Source organism: Populus trichocarpa, chromosome 17, assembly GCF_000002775.5.
Source record: "Populus trichocarpa isolate Nisqually-1 chromosome 17, P.trichocarpa_v4.1, whole genome shotgun sequence".
Lineage (NCBI taxonomy): Eukaryota > Viridiplantae > Streptophyta > Magnoliopsida > Malpighiales > Salicaceae > Populus > Populus trichocarpa.
In genome coordinates this window covers 2,345,018-2,365,122 of record NC_037301.2, presented here as the reverse complement: position 1 = coordinate 2,365,122, position 20,105 = coordinate 2,345,018, and the positions used below count along the sequence as shown (strand labels likewise).

The 20,105-nt window shown below is 31.8% G+C and overlaps 1 protein-coding gene across 1 annotated transcript; it reads right to left on the bottom strand.

Moving 5' to 3' along the window:
* Positions 1-1,436: 1,436 nt before the first annotated feature.
* Positions 1,437-3,761, bottom strand: LOC18107197 (rust resistance kinase Lr10). The gene is made up of 3 exons (XM_006373131.3): positions 2,937-3,761; positions 2,792-2,818; positions 1,437-2,686 (listed from the first exon to the last, which is right to left on the bottom strand). Exons 1-3 carry the CDS (start codon positions 3,574-3,576, stop codon positions 1,569-1,571), a joined length of 1,785 nt encoding a protein of 594 aa, XP_006373193.2. The 5' UTR covers positions 3,577-3,761; the 3' UTR covers positions 1,437-1,568.
* Between the last annotated feature and the right edge of the window lie 16,344 nt (positions 3,762-20,105).

The following is a 20,105-nucleotide window of genomic DNA, read 5'->3' as shown; positions in this document are numbered from 1 at the left end:
TTTAAGTCGTTGGTCGTTGAGTCTAGCCATATCATTGATAAAAAAAATTACTAGTTATTGGTTGCGGTCCCTCGCTGTATTAATGGTGGAGAAGTGGGTGAGGAGTAAGTTCTCTTTCAGGTGACATGCAGGGAAAAAGTAACCATGGACGGGAAATGAGGTGCCTTGCTCTACTTAAGGCCAGTTATTCAACACTCCTAGCCCCAACGTTATTTCTTCCCACCACAATCCCAAACAATTAGACAAGACTTTGAGAGGAAGAAAGGTTTTCTTTCTTTCTTTGTGATAATACATAATTTTTTAAATAAATATTTTTTTTAGGTGTATGGGACAATCTAAGTGGCTGTAATTTCAACTCAAACTCCATCCAAGACCCGGTGTTAACCAAGTCAGTTTTTTAATTTATATCTAGAAGTTTGTTTTAGTATAAAAAAACATGTTGAATAATTTTATATATGTATATTTTTTTATTATTATGTTTTGATGTTTAAGATTTGATGCTTATTATTATGATTTTTTTTTTAATTTTTTTTCTTGAATTTCTTATGAAAGTTTTGTTGTTTTTAGTTTCACCCTTCAATCCAAGTTTATAATATTAGCAATCGTTCATCTTTTGCATTGAATCGTTATTTTTTTTGTTTTATTTGTTGTTAATATTATATTTTCTAATGATAATATTAAATTAATCAAGTTTATTAATCTAATTAGAGCAAATTACCTGTATATTATATATTTTTTATTTTTTAAAAAATATTTATCTCCTTTTAATATTTTTATTCTAAGAAAAAATATATCGGAAGTCACCTAACCTGACTAGTCTTAACTATGAACATATCATCTTAATCCCATCTCATGTCACATACTCATTTAAAGCTTGACACATGTAAGATTCACTCTGATGCAACCTGTGATCAATTATTTTATATTTCAGTGCTTTGTGACATCAACAATGCCATGTTACTGATTGAAACATTGGCAAGACTTTTCCACCATGCGCAAGCAGGTCAATGACGAAGAATTGTAGGGTTCTTGGTTATTTCTTCTGGTCGAGAAGTCTGTGCCGTGTGACAATCTATCACGGTATGAAAGATGTACGTATTATAGGGTAGAAATGGCAAAGGGAAGAGATGAAAGAAGAAGGATGAATGCCAACCTATTCATCTCGTTGTTGATCAACAAGGAAGGAACTTGATAGAAATAGACCCTTGAGATTACTATCCTATCCATCAAAATCCTTCTATCCTCCCTGCAATTCCTTCCAAATTATGTGCTACATTGATTTTCTTCGCATTTGAAGTAAGTTAGACTGGATTGCCTAAATATGATGAATAAAGGGTTGGATTTGCAAAGATATTTACACAGTTTAATTTATTGATTTGATACATCTCAAACTGTGAATTGACACTGCATTGGTAATTAAGAACTTAGAAGGTGAATTGACAGAAAAGAAGAAGCTAGTACTAGACCAATAAGTTTACACATAATCCATGAACCTATCTCACAGGTCACAACAATTTCTTTCATTATTGCTCACTAATATGTTATTACTGAAAAGAGTAAATTTCTGATCACTCTATTTCTGAGATGGCTGCCAACTCTTGGTGAAGGCGTCTCGCTGGCATGTGGCCTGCACTTGTTCTCTTAGGGACAGAGGAGCTAAAAGGATCAGGAGGCTTTGTTAAGTTTTCACCTTCCCCTTCAAGCATTTGGACAACAGTTTTCATGGAAGGACGCTCTGCTGGGTTCCACTGAATGCACCACAGCCCCACAATTGCTAGTTTCTTTGCAATTTTAGCATCTTCTTCTCCATCGATATGAAACCGCAGGTCTTCTTCCTTTTCTAAGAGATTATAAATCCATTCCGGGAAGTATATCTGGTCGCCATTTTCTGCTGTATCATCGACGTTCTTCCTTCCTCCAACCATTTCCAACACTAACATTCCAAAGCTGTAAACATCTGATTTATAGGAAACATTCCCGAAGTTCCTCGAGAACACTTCTGGGGCAATGTAGCCAACAGTCCCCCTAGCAGTCGTCATGGAAATAGCACTTTTATCCTTGGAACACAACTTAGCCATCCCAAAATCGGCGATTTTGGGATTGAATTCGTTGTCAAGCAGGATATTCTGTGGTTTGATATCAAAATGGAGGATTCTTTGATCACACCCCTGGTGAAGATATTCAATCCCCTTGGCTATGCCTAGAGCAACACGATTCAACCTTTCCCAGCCAAGGAAATGGTTCCTTGAGTCTGCTGAGGATATGAACTTCTGTAACGAGTCATTTGGCAAGTACTCATAAACTAGAGCTCGTCTAAATCCATCAGCACAGAAACCGATCAAGCGAACAACATTGACATGGTGGATCCTTGCCATTGTTCCCACTTCATTGATGAATTCCTCCCCTTTTCCTATGGAATTATTGAGGAGCTTCACAGCTACAGCAATTTCAGTGGTTAGCTTTCCTTTGAACACGGTTCCATAAGCTCCTTGGCCCAATTCATCACCGAATTGATTTGTGATCCTCTTGAGATCAGCGTAGGAGTACCTAGTGGGATTCAGTGATCTGTAATCATCCAAAAACATTTCAACCCTGGCTTGATATTCTCTTTGTGTTTTATCGTTGCTATAGGCGCGGTAGAGTGCAATAATCACTATTGCAAAAAGGAAGAATCCTAAAATCACACCTGCATATCAACATTCTGAGTCAGGAAACTCTTTTTTTTTTTTTTGGGAAGTAATGTATTGAACCAAGTGTAAAATTGAGGTGGAGATTTGAGCAGACTACTAACCAGTAATCAGTAGCTTTGGCCGCACATCTGTAAGGGATCGAATACTTATTAGCTTCTCCCTTTAAGGCAATTGGTAAAATCATGAAAGCAACAAAGAAGAAAAGAGTTTAATTTGAAAAAAAGAAAGGAAGATAGAAAAGCATACCTTTAGTGTGCTGAAGGTAGCATTCAGTTTCAGAAGATTCACAAGTTGGATTGGACCAAGACATAGTAAGAACATCATTTTCTTCCGGTATCATACTATATGAAATTCCATAAATGTTGTACATCTTGGTACAAGATAACAAATCAGAGTCACTGATGGTGGTACTTGAGTCAAAGGCATAAACTTCATGGTTAAAAGTACTCAGACATGGGATTTTATACATGAACCCAGACCTTTTCTCACTAGAAAGTGAACAATTGAACAAGGTCCAATCATACAGCCAATCGTTCTTAATTTGGAAGTGAGAAGCCCCTAAACTGAAGTTTAAACGTTGCCCTGGAAAGCAACCTTGAGGATCCCTTGCATAAATAAGTTGATGTCTATAGTCAATTCTTTCGATGAGGAAACTCAATCCAGTTGGCAGCTTAAGCACTGTGCTGTTGTCATCTGAGCAGGATAGATCAAACCCAGGACAACCACAGTGGTCTGGTTGTTTGTCCATGTTTCGGAAAGGAAATCGGATGTCAGGGCCACGGTTTCCACATGATCCTGTGTTATTCAAGCTTGCTCCATGGCCTGCAAGGAAGACAATGAAAAAGTAGAACAAACAGGTAACCATTTCTGATGAATAGTTCATCATCTCCACACTCCTCTTAAGATTTTATCTGCATGTGCTGATATAGTTTTGGCCTTTCAGAAAACTCATGTAGTCCTTAGATGGGCGAGTCCTTTACAGTACTGTAGTACACGCGTCCTTGCATGAGAATTTATTTATTCCATCGATCTAGTGTGATGCTCCTCCCTTTGACATTCCTCCACTCACAAACATGTGGGATCCAATAATTCCGTTTTATTTAGATGTGAGCATTATTTCAAACGGTTTGGTTTGGATAAAAAAATATATATAACCGAAGCATTTTTTTTTAAAAATTTAGTTCAAACGGTTTGATTTGAACCAAGTTTTGCTATTTTTTTTGAATTGAATCAAATAAAAGAACCAAATTAATTGGTTTAGTTTGATTTGTTTTAATTTTTTTTTGAGTTAATGGACCTTTGAGCAATTTTGACAAGTTTTAGAGGCAGTTGTTTAGACGGCCTCATCATATTTTACAAAAGAAATAATTTTTTTTTAAATTAAGTTTTTGTGTTTCTGGATTGTTTTAATGTACTGATATCAAAAATAAATTTTTAAAAATAAAAAATTATTTTGATACATTTCCAAGCAAAAAATACTTTGAAAAACAATCACTACCACAATGCCAAATACCATCTTAATTTAATGAGTTTTGAGCTTATAACATACTTTTAGTTTCTAATACGTTTTTTTTTATTTGGTTTGGTTTGATTCAGATTGATATAATTTGGTTTGGATTGATTTTTAAAAAAGATTTAAAATTGAAACTCAAATGAAACGTTTTTAATTTTTCTAACAATTTTTTTTTAAAAACTATTTGTTTCAGTTAATTTTGGGTCAATTTCTATGATTAATATTCTCATCCCTAATAATAACAATCTCTCTATTTACATAGTATTCACATTGTATATGGTAATATGTTTATTTTGGAAACCTAGAATTAGCAGAAAACTGGATTCTATCAAGTGAATTTTAATTACTCTTAATGCTTATGTCAAAGGATTGTTTTTTTTTGTCAAATTAGCACAGTAAACATAAAAATTTAAGGGAATAACACCGTTTGAGAAAGATTTAACAAAATAACTTACTTTCAACTTATCACACTTCAAAAACATGATATTTACTAAATGTTGTTATTCCAACACGTGGCAAGTAGTTGTTATTCTGAAGCATGACAATATGAAACTCCAATTTACTGGCCGATCGGTTTGATCTAGTTATATTAACCGGTCGATTGTTTCATACAAAAATGATAATTTTATAATTTTTTTCTTCCAAATATGTTTTATGAGTTAAAATATACATATCTGTCCAATTTGTTATTGTAGTTGGGCTTATGATAACGAGTGATTCTAGGTAGTCAGATGTGAGTTTGCCATAACTAAATGAGGACCTACTCCGAACAAATTACATAGATGGCCTAACAGATATTGTATTTATGGACTAGTGAGATATGTGTCTAGGCTCAAGAGGAGGTCTAATCATGCCAGACCAGAATAACAACTCAAAAGGGTCATAACTTTTGATTCGATCGTTGGATCGTGCTCAAATGTTTCTAGGATTTTTTGGAGGCCATTTTACCTAGGTTAACCTTACTGTGCTACATGAACCATTAGATCTTTGGACATAAAAAATCTCACCGAGGACCCTTGGTTTTGATAATTTTTTAATTTTCTTTATTATTTTCGGAACCGGTGTCACTAACCATTATGAACCGGTCGATCGGTTGAGCATGACAACTATCTTGTCATGCTTCAGAAGCATAACATTTGCTTTAGAAGCGCGATATCTACTAAATGTCGCTATTTTGAAGTGTGACAACTATTTTTTCATGCTTTGGAATAGCGACATTTAGTAAATGTCGTGTTTCTAAAGGGCGATAAGGTGAAAGTGTGCTATTTCACAAATTTTTTTTAACTTTTATGTCATTTCATCATTTATTTTAATTTGTGTGCTAATTTCCTAATTTATCCTATGCCAGAAAGGACTTGGAATTGTGATGGATGCAAAATCCTCAACAAGAAATAACTAAGAAGCGTATAATTCATCGTCATTGACACGAGGGTGGTTGAGGGGAAAGGTCTTGCTATGTGAACCAAGGTTGTCAATTTCATTTCGTTCTATCTGGAATGACTGGTATATCTCGTTTCAATTACAAAAACAAAACAAACTGGAACATATTTAATCTCCCTCAGAATCTCGGCTTGTTTAAAAAATTTAGCCCAAATTCTAGTCAGAATGTTCAAGTTCCATTCTAGCCATTACGTTCCGGACAAATAATGGTTTTTTTAGCTTTTTTTTTTAATATTGTTCAGTTTTACAATATCAATTATATCTCTCAATCCAACCATTGTATCGGGTTAAAATTTTACTAGGAGTCTCCTTACATATTTTTATATCTCAGGTTAAAAATTTAGGGTAATCAGAGTTTAGAAAAACTTTGCAAGACTATCAATGACATTTTTGTAATTTTATTCAAAATCATAATTTTGTTTAGCATTGTCATTTTATTGTGTTCTTTTTTTAGATTGAATTTTTCTCAATTTCAACATTCAACAATAAGTTTTTGGTAATTGAGCTTCATAATTTGTTTTGATTTGCTTTATTTGGAATTATCATAGTTTGATGACTTGGTTCACGATTCGGAAGGTTAACTTAGTTTGATTTGGATCAACCCAATATTTTATTGTCTCAGTATTTTTTTTTAAAAAGATATTATCTTAAATTTTTTTTAATTAAATAATATTTTTATTACTCATTTAGGTTATTTTTAAACCCGTCAAATTGACTAGGTTATATGAATTCAACTCCAATTTTTTTCTTTTCCCGTTAACTCGCACTCGTCATTGAAAGGAGGGTGGTTGAGGGGAAAAGTCTTGCTATGTGAAACTTCGAGTGACGGGCCAATGTTTCCATCAATGACTCAAGTGTATGAGAAGGAAACGTAAATAATGGGGCTTTGACAAGTTCCAAATCGGCGATTATGAAAAATTACATTATTTATGTACCCAAAATCCAAATCAATACAAAAGAAGCCGTGTCCTGTTGACTTGCTCAAGATACTGCGAAACAAGAAAGAAAAAGTCCAGATTTTTTTTTTTAATAGGAATTATATTCTGTAATGTGGTGTCAGGTGTGCAAAGCTAGTGTCCACAAGTAGTAAACATTATGTGTCGGGTGGGGGAGTGGTCAGTGGGGACTGGGAAGTGAGAACTCATGAGAAAAGAGAGTGCTGAGTCAGCACAACAGCTAAGCAATTCTTTTAAATTTCATGTGAAATTGTGATATCAGTACGTGTTTATTGTTTTTTTACGAGTTCGCTCAATTTTATGTGAGTTTGACCGGGTTTGATCGATTTTACTGGTTTTCGAGTTTTAACCTTGATTTTATATGTTTTATATGTTTTGACTCGTAAAATCGTATAATTTTACGAGTCAAAATGCGTAACGTGTTTTTGACAACCATGGTTGTATACTTATAATTAAGACCTGATATAACAATTGACCTGAATATAAACTCAAATTAATCTATTTTTTTTTAATTATGAAACTACATCATTTTTTTTCAAATCAACGAATCACTGGGTGACCTGACAACCCAGTTTTTATAATATTGGATAATTGCATTGTCCGTTGGAAGAAAGATGGGTGTAAGATAAGATCAAAACAATAATGCAAAGTCAAAAACTCAAGAACAAGAAGAAAATTGAGAGGAAGATATACTTTTATTAAATGTTTCTCTTTAAGCTTTATTAGTTATTCTCTCTATTTTGTACTACTTAATAATGTTGAATTACAAGCCTTTTATAAATATAAAGTCATAGACAATCAATGAATTAAACTAATATAAGAAAATCCTAATATGATCAGGAATTGTATTCTGCTAACTGAACCGGTTAACCGTTTCTTAACCGGTCAACCCCTTCAACTTATTCCACTTGGTTGCTCTGTCTCAACCAGTCAACATGTTCCCAAATAGTCGATAGGTTCAACTAATTTTCAGAAATCAGTTTACTTTCAACATCCCCCTCTTTAAACTTGATTTCTTCATAACTCCCAATATATCTCTCATCTTGATAAAAACATCATATTTGAGTGGCTTTGTGAAGATATTCGCGACTTGGTCTTGTGTCTTCATATACTTGACTTCAACTTCCTTGTTTGTAATGTAATCTCGTAGGTAATGAAATCTTGTGTCAATATGCTTATTCCTATCATGAAATACTAGATTCTTTGTTAATGCAATGACTAATGAGTTATCCACATAAATTTCAATTGACCTCTCTTGTGGCATTCATAGTTCTTTCAATAATCTTCTTAGCTAAATGAAATGATAAACACATGATGTAATAGCTACATATTCAGCTTCACATGTTGACAAAGTGACTATGGATTGCTTCTTTGAACTCCATGTGAATATTGTGTCTCCCATGTAGAAAACAAAATCCATAGTGCTCTTTCTATCATCCATATCTCTAGCTCAATCATTATCACTATACCCTATAAGCTTAAAGCTATTAGAATAATCATAGAACAAGTCAAAATCAACAGTACCTTTGATATACCAAAGAATTTGCTTCAATGATTTGAAGTGTATCATAGTTGGTGTCTCCATAAATCTTCTCACAAGTTCTACTTTGAAAAGAATATATGAATGAGTGCATGTCAAATATCTCAAACTCTCAACTAAGCTCTTGAAGGTTGTAGAGTTTATCTTCTCTCCTTCATCATTATTTGACATCTTTACTCCACACTCAATTGGAGCATTTACTCTTGCACAATCCTTCATCTTGAACTTTTTGAGAACCTCTGGGTGAAAAATCATAAATTGACTAGTTTCATGTAAAATAAAAAAATTCATAACTCTCGATCGGGTTATCATAAAATTCTGAAAATTTGCATAGAGCCTTCTAATATGATGCCTTAGCTTGGGTTAAAATTTCAGAATTTTTAGAGAAATTCAGAAATTTGACAAAAAATCACAATTTGACTAGTTTTACGTTATTGGACATAATTTTCCATCCAACCATCGGATTGAGGTGAAATTGTATGAGAAATCTTAAAATATATATTGAATAAAATCTGGTTAAAATTTTAAGATGAACGAAGCTCGGTAGTGCTAGAAAAAAAAAATAAGGACTGTCAAATAAAGGTAAAAATAGTCATTAAGGGTAGAATGATTATTTGCCATTGAAAAGAAAACAAATAAGCTCTCCTCTTTTATTAATTGCCGACAGGGCATAAACAAAAATATGAAAAGAAAGAACATAAAATAACGTGAGAGAAAGAGAGAAAAGTAAGGAAAAACATTAAGAAAATTGAGAGAATACCTTTATAAACTTGCAAGTTCAACTTATAAAACACTAAATAAAGTGAAGGAAGGAGAAATTGAGAAGGGGAATTCGGCTAACTTTGGAAGAGAAGAGAAATTGGAAGAAAAGCAATAGGTAAGCATGAGAAGTTTGGATTTAATGTTTGATTTAGATGTTTTCTTAAGCTTACTTGATTAAGTTATGAAGTAATTTCATGGAATTTTACCTTAGTTTCCCTTAAATCCTTGATTTTTGAACTTAGGGTTCTTATGTGACTTTGGGGGGATTAGGAGGGGAAGGAAAAATGATGAAATTGAAGTGGAATACAATGAAAACAAGTTGAAATAACAAGTAAATAAAGAAAAATTTAGGGGAGGAAAAGAAACATCACATTCGGCCAAATGAAGAAAAAAGTGGGAGAATGAGTTTTGATGTTAATGTTTAGAAAAAAACCATGTTTAATCATGATATTTGAAAATGTAAGAAAGACTAAATGAAGAAATAGCATTTAAGTTGAAAAAAAAGAAGATAAAAATAATAAGTAAATTAAAATTAAAAGAGAAATAAACTTGTTAAAAGAAAATATGAAGACAAGATGTCTAGATTGTGTTTGAATATAGTTCTTACATATATTTAGATAAAATAAATAATATGATGTGAGGGCATAAATAATAGAAGGATTATTTGATGGAGGAATTATGAACATAAAGTAAGAAAAGAAGTAACTTGAGTTAAATATGAGGTTGTATGTAAAATAATGATGTTATATTTGAGAATGAATTTTTATTAGAACAAATTACAACTAAAAATATTACGTGCGTTTTGTTTCGACACGTAAGAAAAATATTGATTGACTAATGATATAATGACGCTTGATTGATTCAGGAGTTGTGTTTGGAGTTGGTTATCAGACAGGAGGAGCTGAGTCATCCCGAGCAGAAGGTAGGTGATTCGTTACGTTATTTTGTAATTTTTAGTTTCCCTAAATATCTATGTTGTTTATTTAATTGATGTTAAGAGAATGGAGCAAATGAATAATTTGAGTTATGATTATGTGAATTATCGGTAAATTATGTGAAATTACCAGGTTTATTGGTTAACAAAGAGGTTAACCGGATATGGGGTAATTCGTATGGAATTACCGGATTGTTTGGCTAACAAAAGAGGTTAGCCGGATGCTGGGTAATTCGAATGGAATTACCGGATTGTTTGGCTAACAAAAGAGGTTAGCCGGATGCTGGGTAATTCATATGGAATTACTGGATTGATTTTGGTAACCGAAATGGGTTAGCCGGATTTTTAGGTAATCAAGAGAATTACCGGGTTTATTGGTTAACAAAGAGGTTAACTAGATAAGGAGTAATTCATATGGAATTACCGGATTGATTGGCTAACAAAAGAGGTTAGCCGGATGATGGGTAATTCGAATAGAATTACCGGATCTATTGGTAACCGAGGAAGGAAAACCAAATTTCTGAGTAATTATATGGAAGTGTTAGATTTATTTGATAATTAAGATGAGTTAGCTGGATTTTTATGTTTTGAAAAGATTATGTAAATTAAGGGATTGACTTAGATTGAAGTAGAAGTATTAAACTTCGAAGGTTAAGAGTAAATAATTAATATTAGACTAATATAGTGAGTAAGTTAATTAATATGATTATTATTAAAATAGGTACACCGCGAGGTAATGCAGATCGTTAGATGTAGGAATTCTCCTGTTTATGAATTACTATTTTGGAATGTAATTTTCATGTCTTTACTTTCAGTGTAAATCCTCTTGTGTTGTAAAAAAAATCAAGCAGAAGATGTGTAGTATGTAATAGACATATTATTTTTGTGTTGTAAAAATCAAGTAGAAGGTGTAATATGTAGTGGATGTATTATATATATGTATAGTTGTTAGTATGACCAAATCATTTCCAAAATGATAAGATAAGATTTTAATATAAATATAATATGACTTTTAAACTTAATTTTGTATTTATGTAGTTTAAAGGCATATATATAGTTAGTTAACATTTATTACTTTTAGTGATGAATTTGTTTATCTTTTGAATTGTTTTAGTAGTACTTTTATGTTGATTTACTAATTGATATTATAAGACTTGAATATATTGATAAGTATAAGTATTGAGTTATTGTTTGATGAATGGAATGTGATCTAGGATGATTGGATCAAGATGGAAGTCGTAATGACGTATAATAGAAGTGTTGTCGATAACTTGGTACCAACAAAAATAGAGGAAACTCTACCAAATTTTTTTTTAAAAAAAATCCTATAATTTTAGACATATTATCCAATACTTGACATTTGTAAAGAAATGTTTGGAGATTTCATGACATTATAATTTGAGAGTGTTACAACCTCCATTGCAAACTTCTCTTGATTCACAAAGATTTCATCTTCTCCTTTTTTGATTTCAATCCCTAGGTAGTAGGATATGCCAATATCTGTCATATCAAACTCCTTTATCATTGTTTGCTTGAAGTCTCTAAACATCTTTGGATTATTTGCTATAAAGATCAAGTCATCCATATACAAACATACAATAAGAGTATCACCATTCTCTTTGATCTTTACATAGATAACATGTTCATAAGGGCATTTAACAAATCCATTCTTTAAGAAATAGCCATCAGTGCGACTATACCAAGCCATTTGGGCTTGCTTCAATCTATACAAGGCTTTGTTCAACTTTAATACCTTATCTTCATGTCCTTTCACTTTATATCTCATAGGTTGCTCAATGTAGACCTCCTTCTCAAGAAAGCCCTTTAGAAAGGTTAATTTGACATTCATTTGATAGATTCTCCATCTATGCTGGGCAAAGATGACAATGATTAATCGAATAGTCTTCAATTTAGCATCTGGAGCAAATACTTCATCATAGTTAATCTTATGCTTTTGACTATAGCCTTTTGCCACTAACCTTCCCTTGTACCTTTCTACTTCTCCTTTGACATTCTTTTTTTCTTTATAGATCCACTTGACACCTATTGACTTCTTTCCTCTTAGTCAACGAACCAATTTCCATGTGTCATTCTTCTCAATTAATGTAATCTCCTCATCCATAGCAATTCTCCACTTTTCATCCTTCATTGCTTCTTCAAACACAATAGGATCACATGTAGCAAGGTGATAATAAAGGAGAAGGAGAAGTTGAGCTCATTGGTGTTTGCGAAGGTGTAATAATAGGTTATTGATGATCTTTATATCTTTCCTCCTCTTCATCAAACTCAACATTTCTACTAATCATCATCTTTCTTTTATTGGGGTTATAAAGTTTATATCTTTTGGACTTTTGCTCATAACCAACAAAGATCATCTTTTTGCTCTTGTCATCTAGCTTAATCCTTACTTAATCATCTAGATGCATATAGTCAATGCTTCCAAACACTTTCAAGTGAGTAGTACTTGGTTTTCTTCCATTCCATGCTTCTTATGGATTCATGCCATTTAAGCCTTTAGTAGGATACCTATTTGACAAATAAATAGCACAATCTACAGCTTCAGCCTAAAAATATTTAGGCATCTTCTTGGTTTTGAGCATGCTTCTTGCCATGTTGAGGATGCTTATATTATTTCTCTCCACCACGCCATTTTATTGTGGGGATCTAGACACCATTAGGAGTCTTTTTATGTCATGATCTTCACAAAACTTATTAAAATTATTAGAAAAAGATTCACCCTTTATCCATCCTAATGATTTTTTAGAATAACCACTTTCTTTTTCAACTAATACCTTAAACTTTTCTTTTAAGAAGTATACCCAATTTTTTCTACTATAATCATCAATAAAAAGTAGAAAATACAGATTTTTATCAAACGAACATGGTTTGATGGGACCACAAACTTCAACATGTATTGCTTGTAGGGGTTGAGTTGCTCTTGATGTAGACTCCTTCAGAAAGCTCTTATGAAATTATTTACCCACTAAACACCCTTCACACAACTGATTTGGATGTATAATGGATGGTAGACCCTTCAACATCTTTTTTTATACCATCATCTTCAAGCTATCAAAGTTTACATGCCTAAGTCTCATATACAAAAGCCAAGTCTCATACTTCACACATGCATTTAGGCACATCTATCTCTATATTTAGCAAGAACATTCTATTCTTTTTCGTGACTACCTTTGCAATCATAGCTCATTTAGCGTCAAGTAATGTCAAAGCATGATATTTCATCTTAATCTCACACCCCTTCTCTAACAATTATATTGAGCTCCATATGTTGCTTTTTACCGTTAATATATATTAGACATCACCAATATTGTGCCTTCTTCGCGGGGGCGCAGCATCACGATGATACTTTTCAAGCGATGTCCTGGAAAGGTCTTTGGTTTGATAAGGGAGTCGTCACCTAGTATTATGGTTACTAAGAACCCTAATTGGTCTTTCAAAGATTTTAGGTAAATGATTGATTGCATAAAGGGAATGTATTAACACCCTTAATAAGCTATACCTGAGGTAGGCTGCATTGTTTTTTTCTTTTTGTTTGTTATGGTCTGATAATATTTCTATCAACTTACTATGGTGGGTTTGCTATGATAAACAAACTCTAATTTTCTAGGTCAAGAACTTAGTCTAGAATGGTGAAATGTTTTCAATTATCATTGAGGCTTCTTTCAGGATACACTTTGAATTTTTGGCAATCGCGTAATTTCAAATAATATTTTAGATAAAATTCATTGTAGTTTTTTTTATCCTTGTATTATGAATGAATAAGTTATATTATTCCTAATAATATTTTAGATATTAACCTCATACAGATTTTTTATCTTTATATTAAAGTGAGTAATAATAAATTATTATCCCTATTAATATTTTGGATATTAACTCCTTTTAGGTTTTTTTATCCTTATATTAAAAATGAATAATATATTTTTCTTGCCAAAAATAAATTTTTTGTATTTTTAAAATATAGACCAAAATCCTTTGAAATTTTACAAACTTGTTATAAAATCCATGCAACATATTTTTTAAAACATGCCAAAATATTTTAGATTTTTTTAAAAAAATGTTCAAATAATTTTAAGGATTTTTTGCCATATGCAAGGTAAAAAAAAAAAGAAATGTTTTTTTAATATTTTATTTAGGCTTTGTTTGGCAATAACCTATTTTTCTTAAAACCAAAACTATCAAAATAGGTCTAAGAGGTGTTTGCCAAACACATCTTTAAACCAAAAAAACCTTTAGCATAAACATTTCCAACCAAACATGGTCTTAACATTTTGACACGATTTTGACATGACCGGGTTGACCTGAAATTTTTGGTTTGACCATAAACCAAACAAAAAATACTAGTTTGACCCGAAACTAAACCAAAACTTAAAACGAATCAAACTTTAAAAAAACACAAAACACAAAAATCTTTGACAAAAAATGGATCAAACCCAGAAAAATCAAGAACACAAAGAATATCCAAGGCAAATCTAGCAACATGGATCCTAACTCAAACTAGATATAATCAAAACAAAGATATAGACATGTTGGAAATCATACAAGGATCCATACTCTAGCATCCATTCACTTTGATTATCAAAGAATCAACATGATTTTATCAAAATGAGGTTCAATTTAAAACCGGAACCCTAGGATTAAAACCACTAGAAACTTGTTATTGATGCAAATAAACCCTAAACTATTTACTAGTCACATTACCTGAATGATTTAGTGAAAATAATTGAACAAAAAATGTTTCAAATCATGGGGCTAAGACAATGTTCTTCCCAAGAACAAGAAGAACATCGCCTTAAACCCAGCCACTATCCAGAAAAATAAAATCAGCCATAGTTAAGCCTCCAAAACTGATTTTGCTTACCTCTAAAACATGTTTTTTTTTTATTCTAACAAGTCACACTATCATAACCTAACATGTTTGAATAAAAAAACCAACAAATAACATCAAAACATCAAAATCATGCAAGAGGTTCCAATCTTCAAAACTATCAACTTAAAACAGCGTATATATTTATGTAATTTGGTTTCAAAATGATATCTTGACACTCAAAAGAACTTAAACAAAAACCAGGAACCTATAACATGCATCAACAAGCCCTAAAAAGACATCAAACACCTACTGTCATATTTAGTAGAATACAAAAACCATTTTATTTTATTAAAATCAATCACAAACATATTATATTGGCACCCAATAACATCAACAACAACTCCAAACAAGATTTAAAAAATAACAACAAATATTTTATATAGTAATTTAAATCAAAACTAAAGAACATCATAACACTAAAGCAAGTTCAAAAACATCTTTAAACATGCAAAATAAGCTAGAGGTATTCCTCATAGACATCACCTACTAGGTTAGTGAAGGATTATACCTTCCCAAAACTCATAATAGTGGCTGTTGCGTTTTGGTTTCTTATTTTCCAAGCTTGTTACTTTTTCTCAAAGTTGAGGAAATCCTTATACTAGGCTTTTAAACCTTCACACTTAGAGTTTCTTTATCAATCTTTTCCTCACCTCTTTCTCTATTTCTTCATTTTTTCTTTTTCAACCTTCACACTTAGAGTTTCTTTATCAATCTTTTCCTCACCTCTTTCTCTATTTCTCTATTTCTTCATTTTTTTCTTTTTCCTCCCCTATTTCCTCCCTTCTTATTTGACTGATTTTCCGAGGGTATTTATAGGGTTTCAAGCTAGGATTTTTATGGATTTAATTAAAGATTGATCCTTATTCATCAAAGCTTGGTTCTGTTATCAAGATAAAAGAGTTTTGTGTATGTTTTACACGTGAGCTTTGTACTTATACTAGTTTTACAATGGTGATTTTATAACAAGCTTGGCTTTTGGAGATTTTGGTGGTTTTCCTAAACTTGGAGACCAAGGAGCTTGTTTCTGGCCTTTTGATCTTGAGAGAAACATGATCAACCTTTAACAATAACCCACTGAGAAGTCTTGAAGTGTGAACACACGAAAAAGATTAGTGGTTTTGAGAAATGGTATCGCAACCATTGATGACTGAGTTACCAATTTTCGAGGCTTTGTTGGTTCAACGCCAATGTAAACGTCATTGAAGACCACCTGATCTTAACAGAGAAGAAACATATCTTTTGTTTGGATCCATTCTTGCTCAATTTGAAGGTTTGTAGCTCCATATTCATTCATTTAAAAGTGCCAACCCGATCAGTCTAGAATCTGAAAATGCAGTATTGACTGATGGGGGACAAGATGTTGTTGAGTTCGTTGATGAAAATGGGATGTAAACATTTGATGAGAGTAGCTAATCTTTGTAGATAAGGTGTTTCTTAGTTGAATGATGGTGTTTACAATCTCAAAGGTGGTCGCAAACACCACATTTATTCGCCTGAAAGTGCCTACTCAATTAGCCATAACTACCAAAAAAGAAAATAAATAATGGCTGAATGACGCGTCAACTAGATTAAACCCTAAAATTTTGATTTTTAATTTGGGATTTGACAAACTTAAATTTAGTACTTGTTCTTTCAATTTCTTTTAATCGCACTCATAATTGCCTCTTATATTTTAATTGCATGCAATTGCACCCTGTCAAACTCAATAGTCAACCCCAAAGTTAATTTCCTATATATTTCATTTTAGTCCTAGGTTATGAAATTATGCATTTTGGCCCTCAGTTGATCAACAAACTTCCAATTTCTTTATTTTGGCCTTTGATTTAATTAATTTCAAACCCCTACATTCACATGTTTTTTTTTTGGTTTGGTATTTAGTTTTGGATTTCTTCAAGCAAGTTTCTAATTACTCATCAAACTTCAATATTTATGCAACTAAGCCCTTGATTTGACCAAATTAACTCTTTAAAATTGCAATTCAACCCTAGACTTTAATTTCTTCTAAATAAAGCCTAAATTAACTTCAAAAATCAATTTTTCTTGCAATTAAGCCCTTAATAAATTCAATTAAACATTAAAAAAACTCAATTAAGTTCTTAAACATTCAATTTTGAATTTTTCTCAAATTGAATTTTCCTTGCTAATAGGGTCTTTATAAGTCAAAATTGGACTGTCAAATTTTTTAATCTTGTGTATTTTGATCTTCCTCAACTAGTCTTTGGAAATTTCTAGGCATTCTCCATGTTCTCCTCACTGATATATTTCTTATTTTCTTCAATATTTTTTTTAATTTTTTGTATTTTCTTTTCTTGTTCTTCACATGTTTATTTGGGGCCCAAAAATGGGTAACAACAACCAATAAGTTGTTGACTTTCATCTTTGAATTTAATCAAAATTATACATTTTCCTTTAATGGCAACATTTGAATGATCCGTAAAGGTGACATTACCTCTTATTGATTCATTAAGCTCTATGAACTTGTTTTTGTCTCCACATATGTGGTTGTTGGCTCCATTGTCTAGATACCACATGTTCCCTTTGTCTTGCATTCTCTCATTATTCACTAGTAGTATGGTGGTTTCCTTCTTTTGTTCTATCACTAGATTTGCATTCTCTTCAACCCTCTTGGTTGGGCTATAACAATCCCTAGCATAATGACGTATATTTATATATATATTTTTTACCATTATTGCATTTAACTTTTGATTTGCTAAACCTGGGTCTCGTATTGCCACTGTCAGTATAACCAGTCGACCAATTGAGGTTCATTGCCTCCTCCTCCAAATTTGCGTCTTGTTCCACTTCTTTTGGTTTGTCCATGTCCTCTACCCTCTTGGGAATATCTAGAACCATTTTGCTTTGGAAAAAATGTTTATGCACCCACATCCTCTTGAATCTCATTGACTATTTTCTCACAGGCTTGTAATTTTCCCATGAGACTTTGTATTGAAAGAACATCTATATTTTGCGACTCCTCTATCACGACCACCACATAATGGAACTTCTTTTGCAGCGAACATATGATCTTCTCTACCACATATGTCTTTTCCATATTCTCTTCATATCTCTTTATTTGATTATATATGGTCAATATTCTTGTAAAGTATTCTGAAATATTCTCTGATTCAAGCATATGTAATTTTTCAAATTCATCACATAGTTTTTATAGACATACCTTTCTCATATTATCAACTTCCTGGTTTGATTCTTTCAAAATTTATCATGCTTGCTTAGCAGTGGTTGTGTTAGCTACTATCTCAAAAGTGGCATCATCCAGATATTAATGGATGATTGTTGATGCTTATTGATCCTTCCTTCGAGCCTTTTGCACGACCTCTCTTTGGAATGAAATCAATGTTGCTCCATCTATAGGCTCCTCAAAGCCTTTTTCAACCGTCTCTCATACATCTTGGGAACCTAGCCAAGCTTTTACTCGAATACACCAAGTTTCATAGTTGTCCTTTGTCAACCTAGGACATTGAAGCGGGAAGTTTGGATTGACCATGTCAAATAATCAAATCTAAGATCTAATACCACTTGTTGGAAGAAAGATGAGTGTTGTATAAGATCAAAATAGTAATGCAAAATCAAATACTCAAGAAGAAGATTGAAATGAAGGTATACTTTTATATATTAAGTGTTTCTCTCTAAGCTCTCACAGTTATTCTTTCTCTTTTGTACTACTTAATAATGTTGAATTACAAGCCTTTTTATATGTATAAAGTACTAGACAATTAATCAAGGAATTAAACTAATATAAGAAAATCTTAATCTGAATAGAAATTATATTTGGCCGACTGAATCGGTTGATCGTTTCTCAACCAGTCGATTGCTTCAACTTGGTTGCTGTAACATCCTCAAATTATAATGTCATGAAATTTCAAACATTTCTTTATGAATGTCAAGTATTAAATAATATGTCTACGATTATGGAATTTTTATTTTCTTTTTGAAAACTTCGACAAAGTTTCCTCTATTTTTGTCGGTACCAAGTTATCGACAACACTTCTATTATATGTCATTACAACTTCCATCTTGATCCAATCATTCTGGATCACATCCCATTCATCAATCAATCTCTCAATACTTATACTTATCAATATATTCGAGTCTCATAATATCAATTAATAAGTCAACATAAAAGAATTACTAAAACAAATTGAAAGATAAACAATTTCATCACTAAAGAGTAATAAATGCTAACTAACTACATATATGCATTTAGACTAAATGAATACAATATTAAGATTAAGAGTCATATTGTCTTAAAACATCCAATGTATTCTACATTTTATATTATAAACTTATCTTATCATTTTGAAAATGATTTAGCCATACTAACATCTATACATATATATAATACCTCCATTACATACTACACATCTTCTATTTGATTTTTACACCACAAAGGTTTTCAAAGAAAATGAAGACATATAAATATTACATTTTAAAATGATAATTCATAAACAGAAAAATCCACCATCTAACGATCTGCATCACCTCGTGGTGTACGTATTTCAACAATAACCACATTAATTAATTTACTTAATATCTTAGTCATATATTAATTATTTTACTCCTAACCTTTGAAATTTAATACTTCTAACTTCAATCAATTAATTTACATAATCTTTTCAAAACTTAAATATCCATCTAACTCATCTCGATTACCAATAATTTTAACACTTTCATATAATTACCCATAAATTTGGTTATTTTTTCTCGGTTACCAATAAATCCGATAATTCCATCTAAATTACCCATCATCCAGCTAACCATTTTTGTTAGCCAATCAATATGGTAATTCCATATGAATTACCCCATATCCGATTAACCTCTTTGTTAACCAATAAACCGGGTAATTCTCTTAATTACCCAAGAAATTTGGGTAACCCATTTTGGTTGCCAAAATCAATCCGGTAATTCTATACGAATTACCCAGCATTCGACTAACCTTTTTTGTTAGCCAATCAATAATTCCGGTAATTTCACATAAATTACTAATAATTCTCATTTGAAGTACTAATCACTCAATTTATTCATTTGCTTCATTCTTTTAGCATCAATTAAATAAACCAATGTGGTTGTATGTGAAATGATGATGTTATGTTTGAAAATGACTTTTTATCAGAACGAATTAAAAAAAAAATTACATACTTTACGTTTCGGCACGTAAGAAAAATATTAATGAACTAATGATATAATGACATTTGATTGATTTAGGAGTTGTGTATGGAGTTGGTTATCAAACAAGAGGAGCTGGGTCATCACGAGCAGAAGGTAGGTGATTCGTCACCTTATTTTGTAATTATTAGTTTTTCTTAAATATTTATGTTGTTTATTTAATTAATGTTAAAAAAATAAAGCAAATGAATAAATTGAGTG

Coding starts and splice junctions, on each gene's coding strand:
- LOC18107197 (XM_006373131.3), bottom strand. CDS start 3,576: ATGATGAACTATTCATCAGAAATGGTTACCTGTTTGTTCTACTTTTTC. Junction 2,819..2,936: donor CTACCTTCAGCACACTAAAG/GTATGCTTTTCT, acceptor GATCCCTTACAG/ATGTGCGGCCAAAGCTACTG. Junction 2,687..2,791: donor GCCAAAGCTACTGATTACTG/GTTAGTAGTCTG, acceptor GTTGATATGCAG/GTGTGATTTTAGGATTCTTC.